The sequence below is a fragment of the Gobius niger genome (assembly GCF_951799975.1).
Source record: "Gobius niger genome assembly, chromosome: 24".
Classification (NCBI taxonomy): Eukaryota; Metazoa; Chordata; class Actinopteri; order Gobiiformes; family Gobiidae; genus Gobius; species Gobius niger.
The window spans coordinates 7,267,603-7,283,582 of record NC_136875.1 but is presented as its reverse complement, the minus strand read 5'-3'; the positions used below and the strand labels follow the sequence as shown (position 1 = coordinate 7,283,582).

Sequence of the window (15,980 nt, the reverse complement as noted above, 5' to 3'; positions counted from 1 at the left end):
ATAGAAAGTAATATGCCGACAAATTAATAATACAAGTTCCTTTGAGTTAAATCCATTGCTCCTTGGTTTAATCTTGGTCCAGCCCCTGGCTCGGTCCTCACCTCCTCCTCTGAGTGCACCAGTCTGGACGTGACTCCGGTGGTGTAGATACTCCCGCTGCTGTCTTCATGGATCTTGATGTTAGACTTCCTGGTGCGGCTGTCTGGTTCTCTGCCTCCATCAAATAGATCCAGAACCTCCTCGTTGTACAACTGCGAGGATAAAACAAGAGAAATCCGTGTGTGAGTGGAGCCTCTCGTTGATTCTCCGTATTTCCACTTGTCTTTCAACTGGTCTCTTCTAAAGTCTCTCCACTCCTCTCATCTCTCGTCTCGAATAGTTTCATCGCTTGTCTGACTAGCCTCATCTCTCCTAGTCGAAAGATGAGGCGAAGAGGCTAGGAGGGTCTCTTGTCTCGACTAGTCTCATCTCTCACCTCGACTCGTCTCATCTCTCACCTCGACTAGCCTCATCTCTCGCCTCGACTAGCCTCATCTCTCGCCTCGACTAGCCTCATCTCTCGCCTCGACTAGCCTCATCTCTCGCCTCGACTAGCCTCATCTCTCGCCTCGACTAGCCTCATCTCTCGCCTCGACCAGCCTCATCTCTCGCCTCGACAAGCCTCATCTCTCGCCTCGACTAGCCTCATCTCTCACCTCGACAAGCCTCATCGCTCGCCTCGACTAGCCTCATCTCTCGCCTCGACTAGCCTCATCTCTCGCCTCGACTAGCCTCATCTCTCGCCTCGACTAGTCTCATCTCTCGCCTCGACTAGCCTCATCTCTCGCCTCGACAAGCCTCATCGCTCGCCTCGACTAGCCTCATCTCTCGGCTCGACTAGCCTCATCTCTCGCCTCGACTAGCCTCATCTCTCGCCTCGACTAGTCTCATCTCTCGCCTCGACTAGTCTCATCTCTCGCCTCGACTAGTCTCATCTCTCGCCTCGACTCGCCTCATCTCTCGCCTCGACAAGCCTCATCTCTCGCCTCGACTAGCGTCATCTCTTGCCTCAACTAGTCTCATCGCTCGCTTCGACTAGTCTCATCTCTCACCTCGACTAGTCTCATCGCTCGCCTCGACTCGCCTCATCTCTCGCCTCGACTAGCCTCATCTCTCACCTCGACTAGCCTCATCTCTCTAAATTATTATTGATGTAATGAATGCTACAAAATGTGAAATATCAATGCTGAGTCACCCAAAAAGTAGGTTCATGAGCCACAGTTATGCATCATACATGCACTTTAAGGTTTGTTTTTTGTCCTATCAAGTGATCACAAACGTTTTTCGTGATCGCCACACACTATGCAACGAGGGCAACCTGTAACTCACTGACATGTTTTTCTTTTCGCTCTCATCAAAAATAATTATGAATGACCACTGCGTCCATTTTTTTTTCTTCCCAGCTTTGTTGATGATCATCAGAGTAATTGAGTTACATAAGGGACTCCCACAGATAAGCCTTTCGCCTCCAGACCCCAGAGGAAATGTTCATTATGAGATTACTCCCTCACATACTCTCCTCGCAACAACCTCATTATCTCCCTGAGGTACAAGTACACCGCAAATCAGTCAAAACCAGCAAGCATTCTCTTCTCACATGTTTCAGAACACATTTGTAGAGTTCTAAACTGCAAGCTTAGCAGTTTAGAAACATAATGGACACCCAAATAGTTGTACGATAATTTGCTAAATTTGTATCCGCAACATAACTCAAAGGAAGACGGATAAATTAGTTGAAGTAGCAACTTTATTTACGTGTGCAGAGTCTAGTATCCGAGGTCATGGCAGAAGTGTCAGATTTAAACTAATATTGTCCAGCAGCGCTCTCTCTTATCGTAGTACACTCCTTCGATGAGTACAGCAGTGAAATGAAATGAAACCTAAACCAATACAATAATCGCTAAAGCAAGGCCTCTGTGCATTTCTGCCCATGTAGTTCAGCCGACCATCAACAGATAGCGCTATCCCATACAGCATCAGGGAACTGTTTCATGATGTGTCGAATTCCCAATCTCTATACTCGCCATATGCCTTTTTAACATTGTTGGAAGCTGGACTGTTGCAGGATTTGTGAGTTTGCAATAGGTTAAAAATCTATTACATGTAGCAATTGATGTCACATTTGTGGCCAGAGTGTCCAAAGTCCACACCTTAGCTGAAAGGTCATGAACGTCTCCAGTGTAAATTTGGAATGAATTCGATAAATGACCCGAGTAGCTGGACCCACTTCTGGGGCTAACATGGGGCTAGCTCAGGACTAGCTTAGCTGTGCTTCTGGGAACTGAGCTAATTCCCGTAAACTTCAACAGCTGCTGACTCTATTGATGTTATGCCTTGGCCGGACATCGACAAAGGACTTGTAGTCATTTTGTCGCGATAGTATTAGTTAGGGCTGCTCGATTATTGAAAAAATAATAATCACGGTTATTTTTGTCATAATTGAAATCACGATTATTCAACATTTATTTATATCTTTATTAATTGAAAAAAACGATGCTGAATATTTTCTGTTTTCTGAACAGTCATAAAAGTACAAATGATTTCAAGTTTGCCTCGATTAAGGAGAGGTCTCTGTTTCACACCTGCCCCCTGCTGGCCAGCCCTCACACCTGCGCAAGCAAACTGAGCAGCGCGGCCTGATGACATCATCACACAGCGCCATTTGTTTTTATGTCAGGCAAAAGCATGAACCATGACATGTGAAATGTGAAGGGGAAATAATCCCAGCGCCGTGAAATAATGCAAGTCTGCTTTGCAAAAAAAAAAAGGAAAAAAAAAAAACATTGAAAAAAAATTTGAAAAAAATAATAATAATAAAATAAAAAAATATATAAATTCGATTATGCTAATTTTGTAATCGTTTAGTGTAATAATCGAAATCGTGTTTGTGTACAGAAAGTGACCTAACACATATTTTGGACATGCGGAATTGTTCTTGAGTCTTGGTCGGCCATTAAGCAAATCTTTTACTTCAGAATTGAACTCGCTCTCATTTTCCTCATTCAGAAAAAATGAAATGCACTGATGGTAGTTTTCCTTTCTTTCCTTCTTTTCAAATCCTTCTCCCGAGCAACTAGTGAGCCACAATGTTTGATTCTGTCGCTCTTGTCATGCCCTCTGGTTGACTAGCAGTCATAAATACTGGCTCTGCTCGAAGCTATCCTTAAAAATATTCAATGTACAGACAATCTTCCATCCTCCAGAGTGCCATAATTTGACCATAGCAAGTGCAATCACAAACGTTTTTCGAGATCGCCACACACATGCACATTCTAAATAGACATGGAAGCTCAAACTTAGGGATAAATCAAAGAATGTCATGTCATCAGTGTTCAAACATTGCCCCTCTCACCTCTAAGAACTGTGCGGAGACTTTGAACTCTGGCGGCTGGACTCCGGCCTGCTGCGCGCTCTCCTGTCGGGTCTGGATGCCCTGGAACAGCTGGTGCACGGCGCGGGGGATGATGCCCTGCTCCTGGGGGTTCAGGCTGAGGTCAAACCCTGTGCCCATCGTGTACGTCTTCCCCGAACCAGTCTGAAACGCAAGGAGTGAAGAAACGAGTGAGAAATACTTTGTCTGGGACTGTCTCGGTGGGCTACGAAACCACCCACAACACCTGAGGAAACTGGGAGGAAACTGGGAGCAAACTTGGAGCGGCTTGCACTGCAGATGAGGACACAAACACAGCACACACTATTTATTTGAAAGCCAAGAACCTCCAAAGTCCAGTTACGGAGCTTTAACTACAGTAGGCTAACACTGATAGGACTCAGCTGGGGACAGGGGCTGGGGGGGCTGTGTGGAGGAGAGAGTTCTTGTTTTTTACTGTAGAATGTGGGGGAAAAAGAGGGGGGCTCATTCTGCTTTCTGATTGGATAATTGCCTTACGAACATCATGTGTACACTAATCATAGTTACCATAGATACAGACGGCATCTCTGGAATCGCCCATATATGGTCATTTTTGAAAACAGTTAAGGGGGAAAACTATTTTGAAAAAACGTACATTTTCTCTAATTATTCAAAAACTACTGTAACAAATGATGAATTATAAATATAGTTTTCTACAAAATAAAGATACAAAGACATGGGGAGGAGCAAAGTGGTTCAACAGCCCATAAATACATGAATAACGGAGAATGCTAACTTGATGCTACATGTTAGCATCGGGCTAATGCTAACGGTTAGCTAGCGCTTGCTACAACTGCCGTTTTTTCACTTCTACTGAACAATCTGTTGTGACAAAATATCCATATGGGCCCGATTTACACTTGACTTTATTTGTATGTGATAAATAAGTTCATATTCCAAAATTGTGTTTCTCTAAAGATTCTATTTTCCCCCTCGGCGAAGCCACGCCCCCTTCTATGACGAGATGCCGTCTGTATTACTACACATAGTAATTTATTTGCATTTAGGACAAAACAGATGAGAAAGGCAGGATAGCTGAGCAGTTAGCAGTACTTTTGTGACTTTGTCTGGACAGATTTTGATATCACAGCTTGACTTCAGACAGTGGAGGTGCAGAGTTCGATATGATATACACTCGCCAGTAGGGGTGTAACGGTTCTGCTATCTCACGGTTCACTTGGTTCAGTTCAGTTCAGTTCATGGTGCAGGATGGTTGTTTTTTAATTTAAAGGGGCTAGATGCAAGTTGTCCATTTTATGCTCACCACTGCCACCTCAGGTCATATGTGTAACTGCAGCTTCGATATTAAGCTTGTGGATGATGGCACTTCAAACCAGTGTTAATTTTGACAACATATTTTAATTTAGTCTTAGCCTTTTGACGAAAATGTAATTTGATTTTAGTCTAGTTTTAGTCGACTAAAATTGCAAGTAAATTTAGTCGACTAAATTTAATACGAATTTAGTCGACTTTGCATTGATAATATTCATTATAATCATATTTAATCTTGTTCCTCTGCTTCATGGAGCTGCTCCACATGAACAAAGCTCAGAGCTGATCCTTTGGCAGAGAATTTACATATGAGGCTCTTTCAGACGGTCAATAGAAGTTTGGATGATTTTAGTCTCTCCCATTCATTTTTATTTAGTATTATTTTAGTCGACTAAAATATCTGGACATTTTAGTCACAGTTTTAGTCTCATGAGAAACTTTTAATTTAGTTTTAGTCCAATTTTAGTCGTCAAAAATATCACTTTGACTACCAGGAGTAGTCAAAGTGAAACAGTAGTTCGAAATCCGTGCAGTAATCTTCACTTTACTGTGCGGATGCCAAATTACTCCTGGTGTTATTACGCCTTACAATATAGTCCCCCCTTTTATCCGCTTAGAAAATCCACATTGTTTCATTTTGTGTAATTATACTTTGTAGTGGAACACTTCACGTAACCATATTTAAATAGGGAAAACGTGGAAGAGCTTGGTAGCTTCTATCTTGACCTGTTTTGGAGCTATAGAGGAGAGAGGGAGAGGCTAAATGCTAACACCGTCTGCGCTGTTTTTACGTGACTGAAGGCACTGGTGAAGATCAGACAGGTCCTAAAGAACTCGTCAAAGCTAAGGTAAGAACATATCTCAGTATGTAAAAACGGTGCACTATTCCTTTAATTGGTGGGCAGCTGAAAGTTTAATGGCAGTTAGCGTATTTATGTTTTGTCTGGGTTGTTGGGTTCCCTTGTGTCCAAAAGTGGAGACAATATTCAAAAACATGTGCTTAAAGTTGGCTAATAGAGAGAGGACAACATCCATAAGATTAACATGTGAGGCTGAATCCAATCACTACCAAACAATGATCATCTCTTCTTGCAGATTTCTTTCAAAAGCTTTTTCTCGCCCACAGAGTTAGAGGTGCCTTCCCCCCCATCTGAGATCATGGGCCAGCTGGGTCCCTCACCTGTCCGTAGGCGAACACCGTGGCGTTGTAGCCGTCGAAGCAGCCCTCGATGAGCCTGTGCACGCAGCTCTCGTACACCTGCGTCTGCTCAGAGTCCAGGTCGAACACGAAGTCGTACGTGAAGGCCTTGTCTTTACCCAGCAGCACCTGGGGCTCCCCGGGGGTCACCAGCGTGCAGACGTGACACCCCTCCAGCTTCTCGGTGGACATCTGCGGACGGATCCTGGAACACACGGCGGCAAATTCATCACAAAAACGCTTTTTCCCCTGAAGATACAGATCTCGAGACACGGCTTTGTTTCTTTTTCCTCCCTGTTACACCACACAAACGCTTTCTTTCTCCACAATGGATTATCTTTGCTACAACATAAAGCCATATTCACACAATCAGCCACAGTCCATCGATTGTCAGAGCCTATATCCTGTTCAAAGTGTGGAAAAAGTGCAGCCCTGGAGACGCGACGACACGCTGAACAAGAGTGGATTTGCGAAACCGAGCGGAGAACGTTAATCTCCCGCCGACGCGAACAGCGGCAGGTCTCGTAATGACCTAAAGTTGCGAGAGAAGATGAGACGTCTTCACTGCGGCGGCGAAGGTTAATCCTGGATATTTTTTTTACAGCGGTTTCTCAAAGCGACAGGTGAGGCCATGGAAGTTAATTAGTTTCGGAGGAAGAAGTCGGCTCGGATTAGACGAGGGGGACTAGGATGTGTTTGAAGTGGCAGCCGGGGTGGACTTTTTCTAGAAGCATTTGGCAGCACTTTATAGAGAAAAAAAACAAGAAGCAAGGAGTGGTACAAGCGTGACACACGACTCGTAAAGAGCCAAATGGTTTATAGAGTTGGAAGTGTTTGAGTGGGACAATAGCATGCATGGATCATAGAGAATATTTTTACCAGGGATACATGATGAAAATACAGATTGGTGATTGACAATGCCGCCCAGTCAGCCGTATGTAACTTTGGTTTGATACTGCTTGGAGTATATGTACTCATATGTAAACATTTGAAATGTTTTGCTTGTTGAAATAATTAAAAATGGCTATAGACATAGACGGCGTCTCTGGAATCGCCCATATATGGTCATGTTTGAAATATAGTTAAGGGGAAAACAAAGTGGAGAAAAATCTTTTTCTAATTATTCTAAAACAAATGCTGAATTATGAATATAGTTTTCTACTAAACAAAGATACAAAGACATGGAGAGGAGCAAAGTGGTTCAACAGCCCATAAATACATAAATAACGGAGAATGCTAACATGATGCTTCATGCTAGCATCGGCCTACAACTGCTGTTTTTTCACTTCTGCTGAACAATCTGCTGTGAGAAAACATCCATATGGACCCGATTTACATTTGACTTTATTTGTATGTGACAAATAAGTTCATATTCCACCAGAAAATGGCTAAAGAGAGTGAAAAACTGTGTTTCCCAAAAGATTCTATTTTCCCCCTCGGCGAAGCCACGCCCCCTTCTATGACAAGATGCCGTCTGTATCTATTCTTCATTGTTGCCATGGTTGTTTTGGAGGACATGGCCTGACAAGTTGAGCGACCCTTGTTCTACACTTGAACATGCAGGACTAAAGAGCACTTTGAAAGGAAAAGCATGACATGGGAAAGTGTGACTGCTGTACAGTTAAAAGAATATCGGCCACTGTTTTTACATACTGAGATATGTTCTTACCTTAGCTTAGGCGTAACAACACCTTAGGAGCACTTCGACTTTACTGAGCAGATGTCGAAGTGCCCTGTAAGGATTGTAACGAAATCTGAACAAGCCTCTGACTCATGCTTTGCTTACAAGCTACAGAACAAGAAGACCATGTCAGTGAGACTAGCTGACAACGGTCCACACCATAATCACACTGAACATGAAGTACAGATAAAGTACAAACACATACACACAAACAGCTGATTCACTGATAGGCAGTCGTCCTCTCTGCGTAGAGAAGTGCAAGACTAGGATAAAAGGAGACTGTCAACGGAGGTCTGGACTTCACTTCTTCTCTTTTTCTGAAGTCACCAGCCGGTTATACTGCTTTGTAACTAGGAACAATCGCAATAAAAGCCTTTTCTTTGAGACAACTTCTATCTCCAGTGTCTGCTTTGGCTATATCCAAATATCTGTTCCCGCGTGATACAAAAGAATCAGAACCTAACAGTCCTTAGGTGTTTTTACTTACAATATAGTTCCCCTTTTTATCCGCTTAGAAAATCGTTTAATTTTGTGTAACTAGACTTGGATTGTGTAACTACTCACATACGCATCAACTCGGCTAAGCTCAGGTAAGAACATATCTTTGTCCTCTGCATCTGTAAGTTTTGCCTAGACTAGAGGTGGTCAGTAACAAGTACTGCACTAAGGTTGTGTTTTTGAGGATCACTACTTTCTACTATTCTACTTCTACTCCACAATTTTTTAAATCTAAATACAATAGTTTCAGCTCTACTACTTAAACGCTTCCAGTACGACGCCAAAAGTCAGCTTCGCATTTTGTCCAGGGGCGGACTGGGACTGAAAAACAGCCCTGGACTCTGACTAGCCTGGCTCTTACCACCGGCCTTAACATTAACGAGTGCATTTTCCCCAGTTCGGCTTTTGATTATTATTTTTTTGATTGGTATCATCAGCAAAAAGAACGGGAAAGGTGGTCGTAGAAACAGAAGCAAAATCATTAATATAGATAATAAATAATAGTGGTCCCAAAATTGAACCTTGTGGTACACCATGCTCCACGAAATTCCTTTTAGATTCATGTTTTTTTAATACTTTTTTCTATCTTTTTTTTCTTTCACGTTTTTGTAGGTTTTTTACTCATGTTTTTGTTGACTTTTCATCCTCTTTTTATCGCTATTTTGATGCTTTTAGATTTGGGTAAAGCTCGGTTGTGGCGGGACTGGTGGCCCTAGAGCCAGTGGCCCTTCTGTGCTCTTCCAGAATGGACACATGGCCAGTCCGCCCCTGATTTTGCCCCATTCAAAAGCTTTATAAACACTGTGAAGAGGTCCAACGCCGGCGGCTCACCACAAGGACGAAGGTTTGTCCCCATTGTGTTGCCCGAGTTATCATTCACCGACGCTTCATTTGTAGCATACTTTCAGCAAATACGTCAGCGCTTTCACTTTTACTGGAACAATATTTGACCGGAAATACCTGTACTTTTACTCAAGTAATAAAACGCACTTCGACCACCCCTGAAGCCGACCGCCCATAAACATTTACGAGACGTTGAATCCTGCATCCTTACAGTAAAAGCCACAGTGGGGAAGTAATCACTTTAAGCTGTGGATAAAGCCATGAGTAAGCAGTATGTGAGCGGTCTCCACATGGGACAGACGCCCACCCTTCAACGCCCACCCCCCCTTCTCCCCATTCATCATTCATGTACTGCCACTCAGACAGAGCATGTGTGAATGGGCTCAATGGAGGACTGTTTGCAGCACAGGCTTTGGATCAATGTGTAGGTTTGTTGGTTTGGACAAGGGATGAGGGGCAGGTCAAGTTTTCCAATGAAAGGTCAGTAGGAAGTTCAAAGGTCCTGGTCACGGATATGAATGAACAGATACAACAATCGGATTTCAGATCATATCATGTTTATGTAGAGCAGGGGTGTCCAAACTTTTTTTCCTGTGGGGCCGCATACTGAAGCGTACACAGGGTGAAGGGCCGTAGATCGGTGGTTAGTGCCGCAAAACCTTTGACTAGCAGAGGTTTAAATTGCGCCCCACACCTTTATTTCTGCTCAAAACCTTCATGCCAGCTCTGTCTCACAGTAAAAGGTTAGCTGTTTGGTTAGAATTGTGTAGAATTATTACAGTTCAAATAAAAAGGACTATCTCTGATGATGTGTCCCGATTCAGCAAGAAGGCAGAGGGCCACCAAAAATTGGTCTGAGGGCCGCATTTGGCCCCCGGGCCGCACTTTGGACACCACTGATGTAGAGGAAAAGTGGAGGATCGCTACTTGAGTCAAAATGACTTATCAGGTTGTTTTCATCATGATTTCAGCTTCTTCTTTTTTTAGCTCATTTTCATTTAACCTCTTAATCAAGTGCATTTTCTCCAGTTCAGCTTTACCCAAATCTAAAAAGTCTACAGCCTATAGGCCTATATGCCTCATTTGAAAGCTAAGATCTACAAAACTCATCTCAACTGACCTTCTTCCTCACTTTTTTTGTGTCACTTTTTCATTGATTTTCCCAGCCCTTTTGTTGCATTTTCATCCTCGTTTTCGTCTCGTTTCTGTTGCTATTTTGACACTTTTTTCCCCAAGAAACTTTGAGATTTTGGGTAAAGCCAAACTGAAGAAAAATGTGCTCGGTTCAGGTGGGGATAAAGAGGTTAATGCTTTTTTTTTAACGGCATTTTAAGAGGAAAAGACAATATTTGACATCATATTTCACAATTCTACAGGCTCATTCATACTTCACGAAACGCATGAAGTTCTTGTTCTTGCTGTCAACAGTTCCATGGCGACAAGGCAAAAGGTAAAAATGTGCGACAAAAAGAGGTTGATTGTGATACTACATGTTGTAAAACTGCAATTCGCTTTAATCTTGAGCTAAAACCGATATTATGTATCACCAGAATCACTGACGCAACAAAACCCCAAAGGCTCGCCCCTCACTGTCCGCACTTCAAGAGATTTACACTCTCTTAAGCTCCACTTTAATTGGGTCAGGGCCATCATGAGCGTGTTTTTTTTTTTTTCTCTACACGTTTTCTAACCACAAATAACCCGGAGTGCGCGCTATCTGCTGCTCACACATGGTTCCTCTTCCTCTGAAGCGTTACCCCACCCTTCACCCCAGTCCTCCCCACACTCACGCTCACATTCTGCTGCATCACCGGCAATGTCGAAAAACAGCACAGGCCGAAAGAGTCACTGCAGTTTGAATTGTGGGTTTTTCTAGGCTTTTTTGCATCCATTGGTGTCGAAAACAATCACTGGAAAATAGAAATACAAGGCCAAAAGGAGGAAAAACCTTGCCTTACCTTGCATGTTTTTTTTTTATGTCAGTCTCAGTCAAATGGGGATATTGTGTCATCTAATTTAGTCGATATATTGTGTGCAAAAATTCAACGAGACCCGCCCTATTGTATTGTTGAGCCTCACATACTGTATTTTACAGGCGCACTTGACCTCTGACCCCATATGAAAACACAACTGGAGCAGCGCAATCATTAACAGCCTGGACACCGCAGATGTGGCCACGCGGAGTCTTTAAAGACAAAGGACAGACAGTGAAACAAGCTGCTCATTTGTTTGGCCTTTTACAGCAGGTTATGCAGCTGACGTCACCCCACGGCAACAGAAGAAAAGGCAGCAGACCCCGAAACGAGCAAGGCCGTGGGAACCCAGGGTGCTGAGGGGGCTGCAGCACCCCCTGGTGGATAGTTTTGGGAACAGCAAGCAATATTAACCTCTTACCTTCCACCTGAACAGAGCACTTTCTCTCCAGTTTGGTTTTACCCAAATGTAAAAGCTTATTGGAAAAAGTGTAAAAAAATAAAAATAAAAAAAGGAAGCGACAAAAATGTGACAAAAAAACAATAAAAAATGGACAAAATATAAATGAAAAATTGACAAAAAAATAATGCAAATGTGACAAAAAAAAAACAAAAAAATGTGACAAAAAACAATAAAAATGTGACAAAAATATAAATAAAAAATGTGACAAAAACAATAAAAAATGGACAAAAAATAAATGGAAAATTGACAAAAAATAATGCAAATGTGACAAAGAAAAACAAAAAAATGTGACAAAAAACTATAAAAATGTGACAAAAACAATAAAAATGTGACACAATATAAATAAAATATGTGACAAAAAACAATAAAAATGTGACAAAAAACAACAAAAATGTGTCAAACTCTTCACTTTACTGCGCAGTAATCTTCACTTTACTGTGCGGATGCCAAATTACTCCTGGTGTTATTACGCCTTACAAAATAGTCCCCCCTTTTATCCGCTTAGAAAATCCACATTGTTTAATTTTGTGTAATTATACTTTGTAGTGTAACACTTCACGTAACCATATTTAAATAGGGAAAACGTGGAAGAGCTTGGTTCTATCTCGACCTATCTTACACTTCTATCTTGAGAGGCTAAATGCTAACGCCGTCTGTGCTGTGTTTACGTGACTGAAGGCACGGGTGAAGATCAGACAGGTCCTGAAGAACTCGTCAAAGCTAAGGTAAGAACATATCTCAGTATGTAAAAACGGTGGCCTATTCCTTTAAAGGCAATAAATAAAATTGCTTGAATTAAAGATGCTGAATTAGAGTCTAATTTGAAGTAATCCAAGACACAAATTCTAGTGCCAATGGAACAAATCAGACAAATAATTGTTTTTCACTTGAAAGGACACAAAACTATCTGAATTAAGAGAATAACTGCTAAGGTTTTATCTCGTCTAATACCAGACCAAATCTACTCAAACCTTAGATCTAATCTGTTCATTCATGTAGATTTATGTCATTTCTTCCTTAAAACGAGAGTGCACTTCTTTCAAATGCCAGTGTTGCACATAATATATGACCTCATTGGGTGTATTGACAGTATTTCTACCTTTTTTCTCCCATTTTACTCTAATAATGTGAAAAGTACTCTCTGATTTGTGTAATAATGTTTCTCAAAATCATCTTGAGGGCCAGAGGTTCTGTGCTGGAGGGCCAGATGTAGGCCTGACGTTGCCTACCCCTGCTCTACTGTATATTGATTTTCGTGCATGCATAATAAGGCAGGCTAAGAAAAAAGGTCTGAGAACATGGACGGACTGCGGCGCGTTTCTCCGCACTCGCTCACTCTCCTCTCTCTCCATTCCCATAATCACAGTGTACTTTGCTTAATTAAACTCGCTCCCTCTGCGCAGTCAGGACTTTACATCTTCATCTACTCCTCCCAAGGACAAACTCGCCGGACAACAAATCGCAAATGGTAAATTATTACAACTTGAGGCTCATCGGGTCGTTTGCGGACGGAATTTGTGGTTCCCGTTGTGAGAAGTCTATAAAACTATAAACAGGAAGTTTCAAATCTATGCTTCCCTTTGCGTTTTATTGTTAAAAAAAAAAAACGCCACTTGAATTGTTTCTTTGAAAGGAATAGACGAGAAGCTGTGACCCGATTTGACTTCAATTCGCATCGAGTGTAAACAAACGGGGCCAGACGAGTGACAAGCGCAGAGGAAACTGATCATTATAACGGTCCGTCAACGCGCCATCAGGAGAAACTGAAAGGATATAAATAACACTTTGCATTTAGACAAGGATCTGAGAGGAGAAACAGACAGAGATAAAGAGAAAGGAGAGATGTCCACACTATCCCATATAGCGCAGTGCATAGTGATCACGCCGCTTTGTAGAGAGAGACAAAAGTAGCTAGTGCACACGAATTTCCCACAATGCATTCTGAACAGTAGTGAACAGCGACGGTCAATATAGACCTCAATGCTTGAGTGACCAGATTTTCCACATCAAACGCAGTGTGTCTCAGTCATCTTGGTCTATGTTTGTAGTGGGAGGGGAAACCTACGCAGACACGAGGAGAACATGCTAACTCCACACAGAAAGGCCCGCTCAGGCCCGGGGATCGAACCCTGTGAAGCACGAGCGCTAACCACTGAGCCACCGCATACGAGTCAGGGGAGAACAGACAGCGACAGGTCTTTGAACGAAACCCAACAACAATGAATGGAAACAGCTGTTTTGTTGCATGTTGCACATTTTTCATTTATAAACCCCACAAATATAAACCGTTACTAGAACTAGTGTTTGTGGTAGTAGCAGTAGTAGCAGTAGTGGTAGCAGTAGCAGTAGTAGCGCTAGCAGTAGCAGTAGTAGCAATAGTAGTAGCAGTAGCAACAGTAGTAGCAGTAGCTAGCAGTAGTAGCCTAGTAGCAGTAGCAACAGCAGTAGCAACAGTAGTAGCAGTAGCTAGCAGTAGTGGCAGTAGCTAGCAGTAGTAGCAACAGTAGCAGTAGCAACAGCAGTAGCAGCACCAACAGTATTAGTAATAGAAGCAGTAGTAGTAGCAGTAGCAGTACTAGCAGTAGCAACAGTAGTAGTAGTAGCAGTAGCAGTAGTGGTAGCAGTAGCAACAGTAGTAGCAGTAGCAGTAGTAGCGCTAGCAGTAGCAGTAGTAGCAACAGTAGTAGCAGTAGCAACAGTAGTAGTAGTAGCAGTAGTAGCGCTAGCAGTAGCAGTAGTAGCGCTAGCAGTAGCAGTAGTAGCAACAGTAGTAGCAGTAGCAACAGTAGTAGAAGTAGCAGTAGTAGCGCTAGCAGTAGCAGTAGTAGCAACAGTAGTAGCAGTAGCAACAGTAGTAGTAGTAGCAGTAGTAGCGCTAGCAGTAGTAGCAGTAGCAGTAGTAGCAGTAGCAACAGTAGTAGTAGTAGCAACAGTAGTAGCAGTAGCAACAGTAGCAGTAGCAACAGTGGTAGTAGTAGCATGTCACATAATTTCAATGATGTTGTACATTATAAAACAAGAATACATGTATTTAAAGTATTTTAAGTGCTAAATGATGCCTGACATGAGGGTTTAGACTGAAGTCCATAATTATTCTACCAAACCCCACTTACAGCTGTGACACTGTGACCAAACATGGCACATAAAACAGTTGCTCCAATACCAACGACAAACACAAAACCTAAACATCAAGAATCAGAAATAGATGTTTTGCCTCCACCATGAAGTTGCTTTCGGATGATCTTCATTCAAGTGCTCTACACTTTTCCATAAGATTTTGTAGATTTTTTAATAATATGTTAATAGTTTTGGAGCAGCAGTTGTTCAGGTAAATCGCTCCATAGATCAACACTTTTCATACACCTCCTCCTCACCTTTAACTTGAGCTGTTAAATGATCAATAGCTTCCCCTCTCAGGCATAAAGGCAATAATCCAAGCCGTTTTCTCTTTTCATGCAAAATGTGTTAAATCAAAATGATCTGAGTGAGCTCTGTGTGTCTGCATCGCCGACTGACGAGGGTGGACATACGGACACAGAGTCATTCGAATCACGCTCATGTACTCATCACTTATGGTGTACGACGTCGCCAAAACAAAGACCAGCCCGGGACATTTTCACACTCAGGAGGCTAAAAGCAGGTCAAGTGCAGCAGCTTCAACCTCCTCAACTCCTCTTCAGTTTCGATGCCGACGTGGCTCTCTGACGACTACGACAACCCGGTCTCCCCTGCTCGCACTCAAGCATCACTCCATCCACAGCTCATCTCCATAATGGACACGCTTCATTCAGTCCGGGACGGGCGCGGACGCGGTTAATATCGAACGGGCCGCGAGAGTGTCGAAGCCTGACTGTCCTCTGGCTTTGGTCCAACAGAGGAGGCTGTCACTCACTTTGCTCAGCTGGGACATCAAGTTCACGGAGACAGTGCGATCAAAAGCCTGAGTAATTACAGAAGAGGTCGGTCAGCGGTACATGTAACTAATAAAGAGCAGTCCTATCACTCAGTAGCTTTGTTGCTTAAGGCGAGACACTGCAGGTGAATAGGGAAAAAATGTATATTTGCAGATATCAATTTGAAACTTTTGCTGTAGATCACTGGCATAAATGTGAGAAAAAAATACATTGCAAGTTTTCTGTCATTTTATCTTTTCATATCAGAACAAGGTGTTTTATGCCTAAAAATGCCCCAAATTTCCCATCTTTTCGGCGATGAAAACTGAATAATGGATAGAGCTACATTCAAATTTGTTGTTTCATTTTATTGATGAATGAGTTACCAAGACTTTTTCAGAGGGGATTTAGGATTTCTTGTTCAGTTTTAAAATAAGCTGTTTTTTAGTGGAAAATTTTGTAAAAATGTAATTTTCTCCTTATTTTTTGACATTCAAAACTCAATAAATGGGGCTTAGGGATTAAATAATAAAAAATCCCTCTGAAAAAATCTTCCAAATCTTGTTCAGTCCAAGGCTGGAAAATTTGAAGTCTTTAGGTCCGACTGACGTGGAGATAGTGTCGCCACAATGACAGAAAAATGTGTTTTGAGAAAAAGGCCCTTGAAATTGCGTTCTCCCATATAAGTCTATGGGCAAACATTGAATC

General features: G+C 42.3%; 1 protein-coding gene across 4 annotated transcripts in view; it reads right to left on the bottom strand.

Moving 5' to 3' along the window:
* The window catches only part of kif21b (kinesin family member 21B), a 163,143-nt gene that overhangs the window by 86,823 nt on the left and 60,340 nt on the right, over nucleotides 1-15,980 (bottom strand). For all 4 annotated transcript variants that reach the window (XM_079582126.1, XM_079582128.1, XM_079582127.1 and 1 more), the window contains exons 2-4: nucleotides 5,904-6,126; nucleotides 3,392-3,574; nucleotides 102-251 (exon numbers count right to left, since the gene is read on the bottom strand). In XM_079582126.1, coding sequence (XP_079438252.1) covers nucleotides 102-251; nucleotides 3,392-3,574; nucleotides 5,904-6,126 — 556 coding nt within the window. The remainder of the gene's footprint in view (nucleotides 1-101; nucleotides 252-3,391; nucleotides 3,575-5,903; nucleotides 6,127-15,980) is intronic.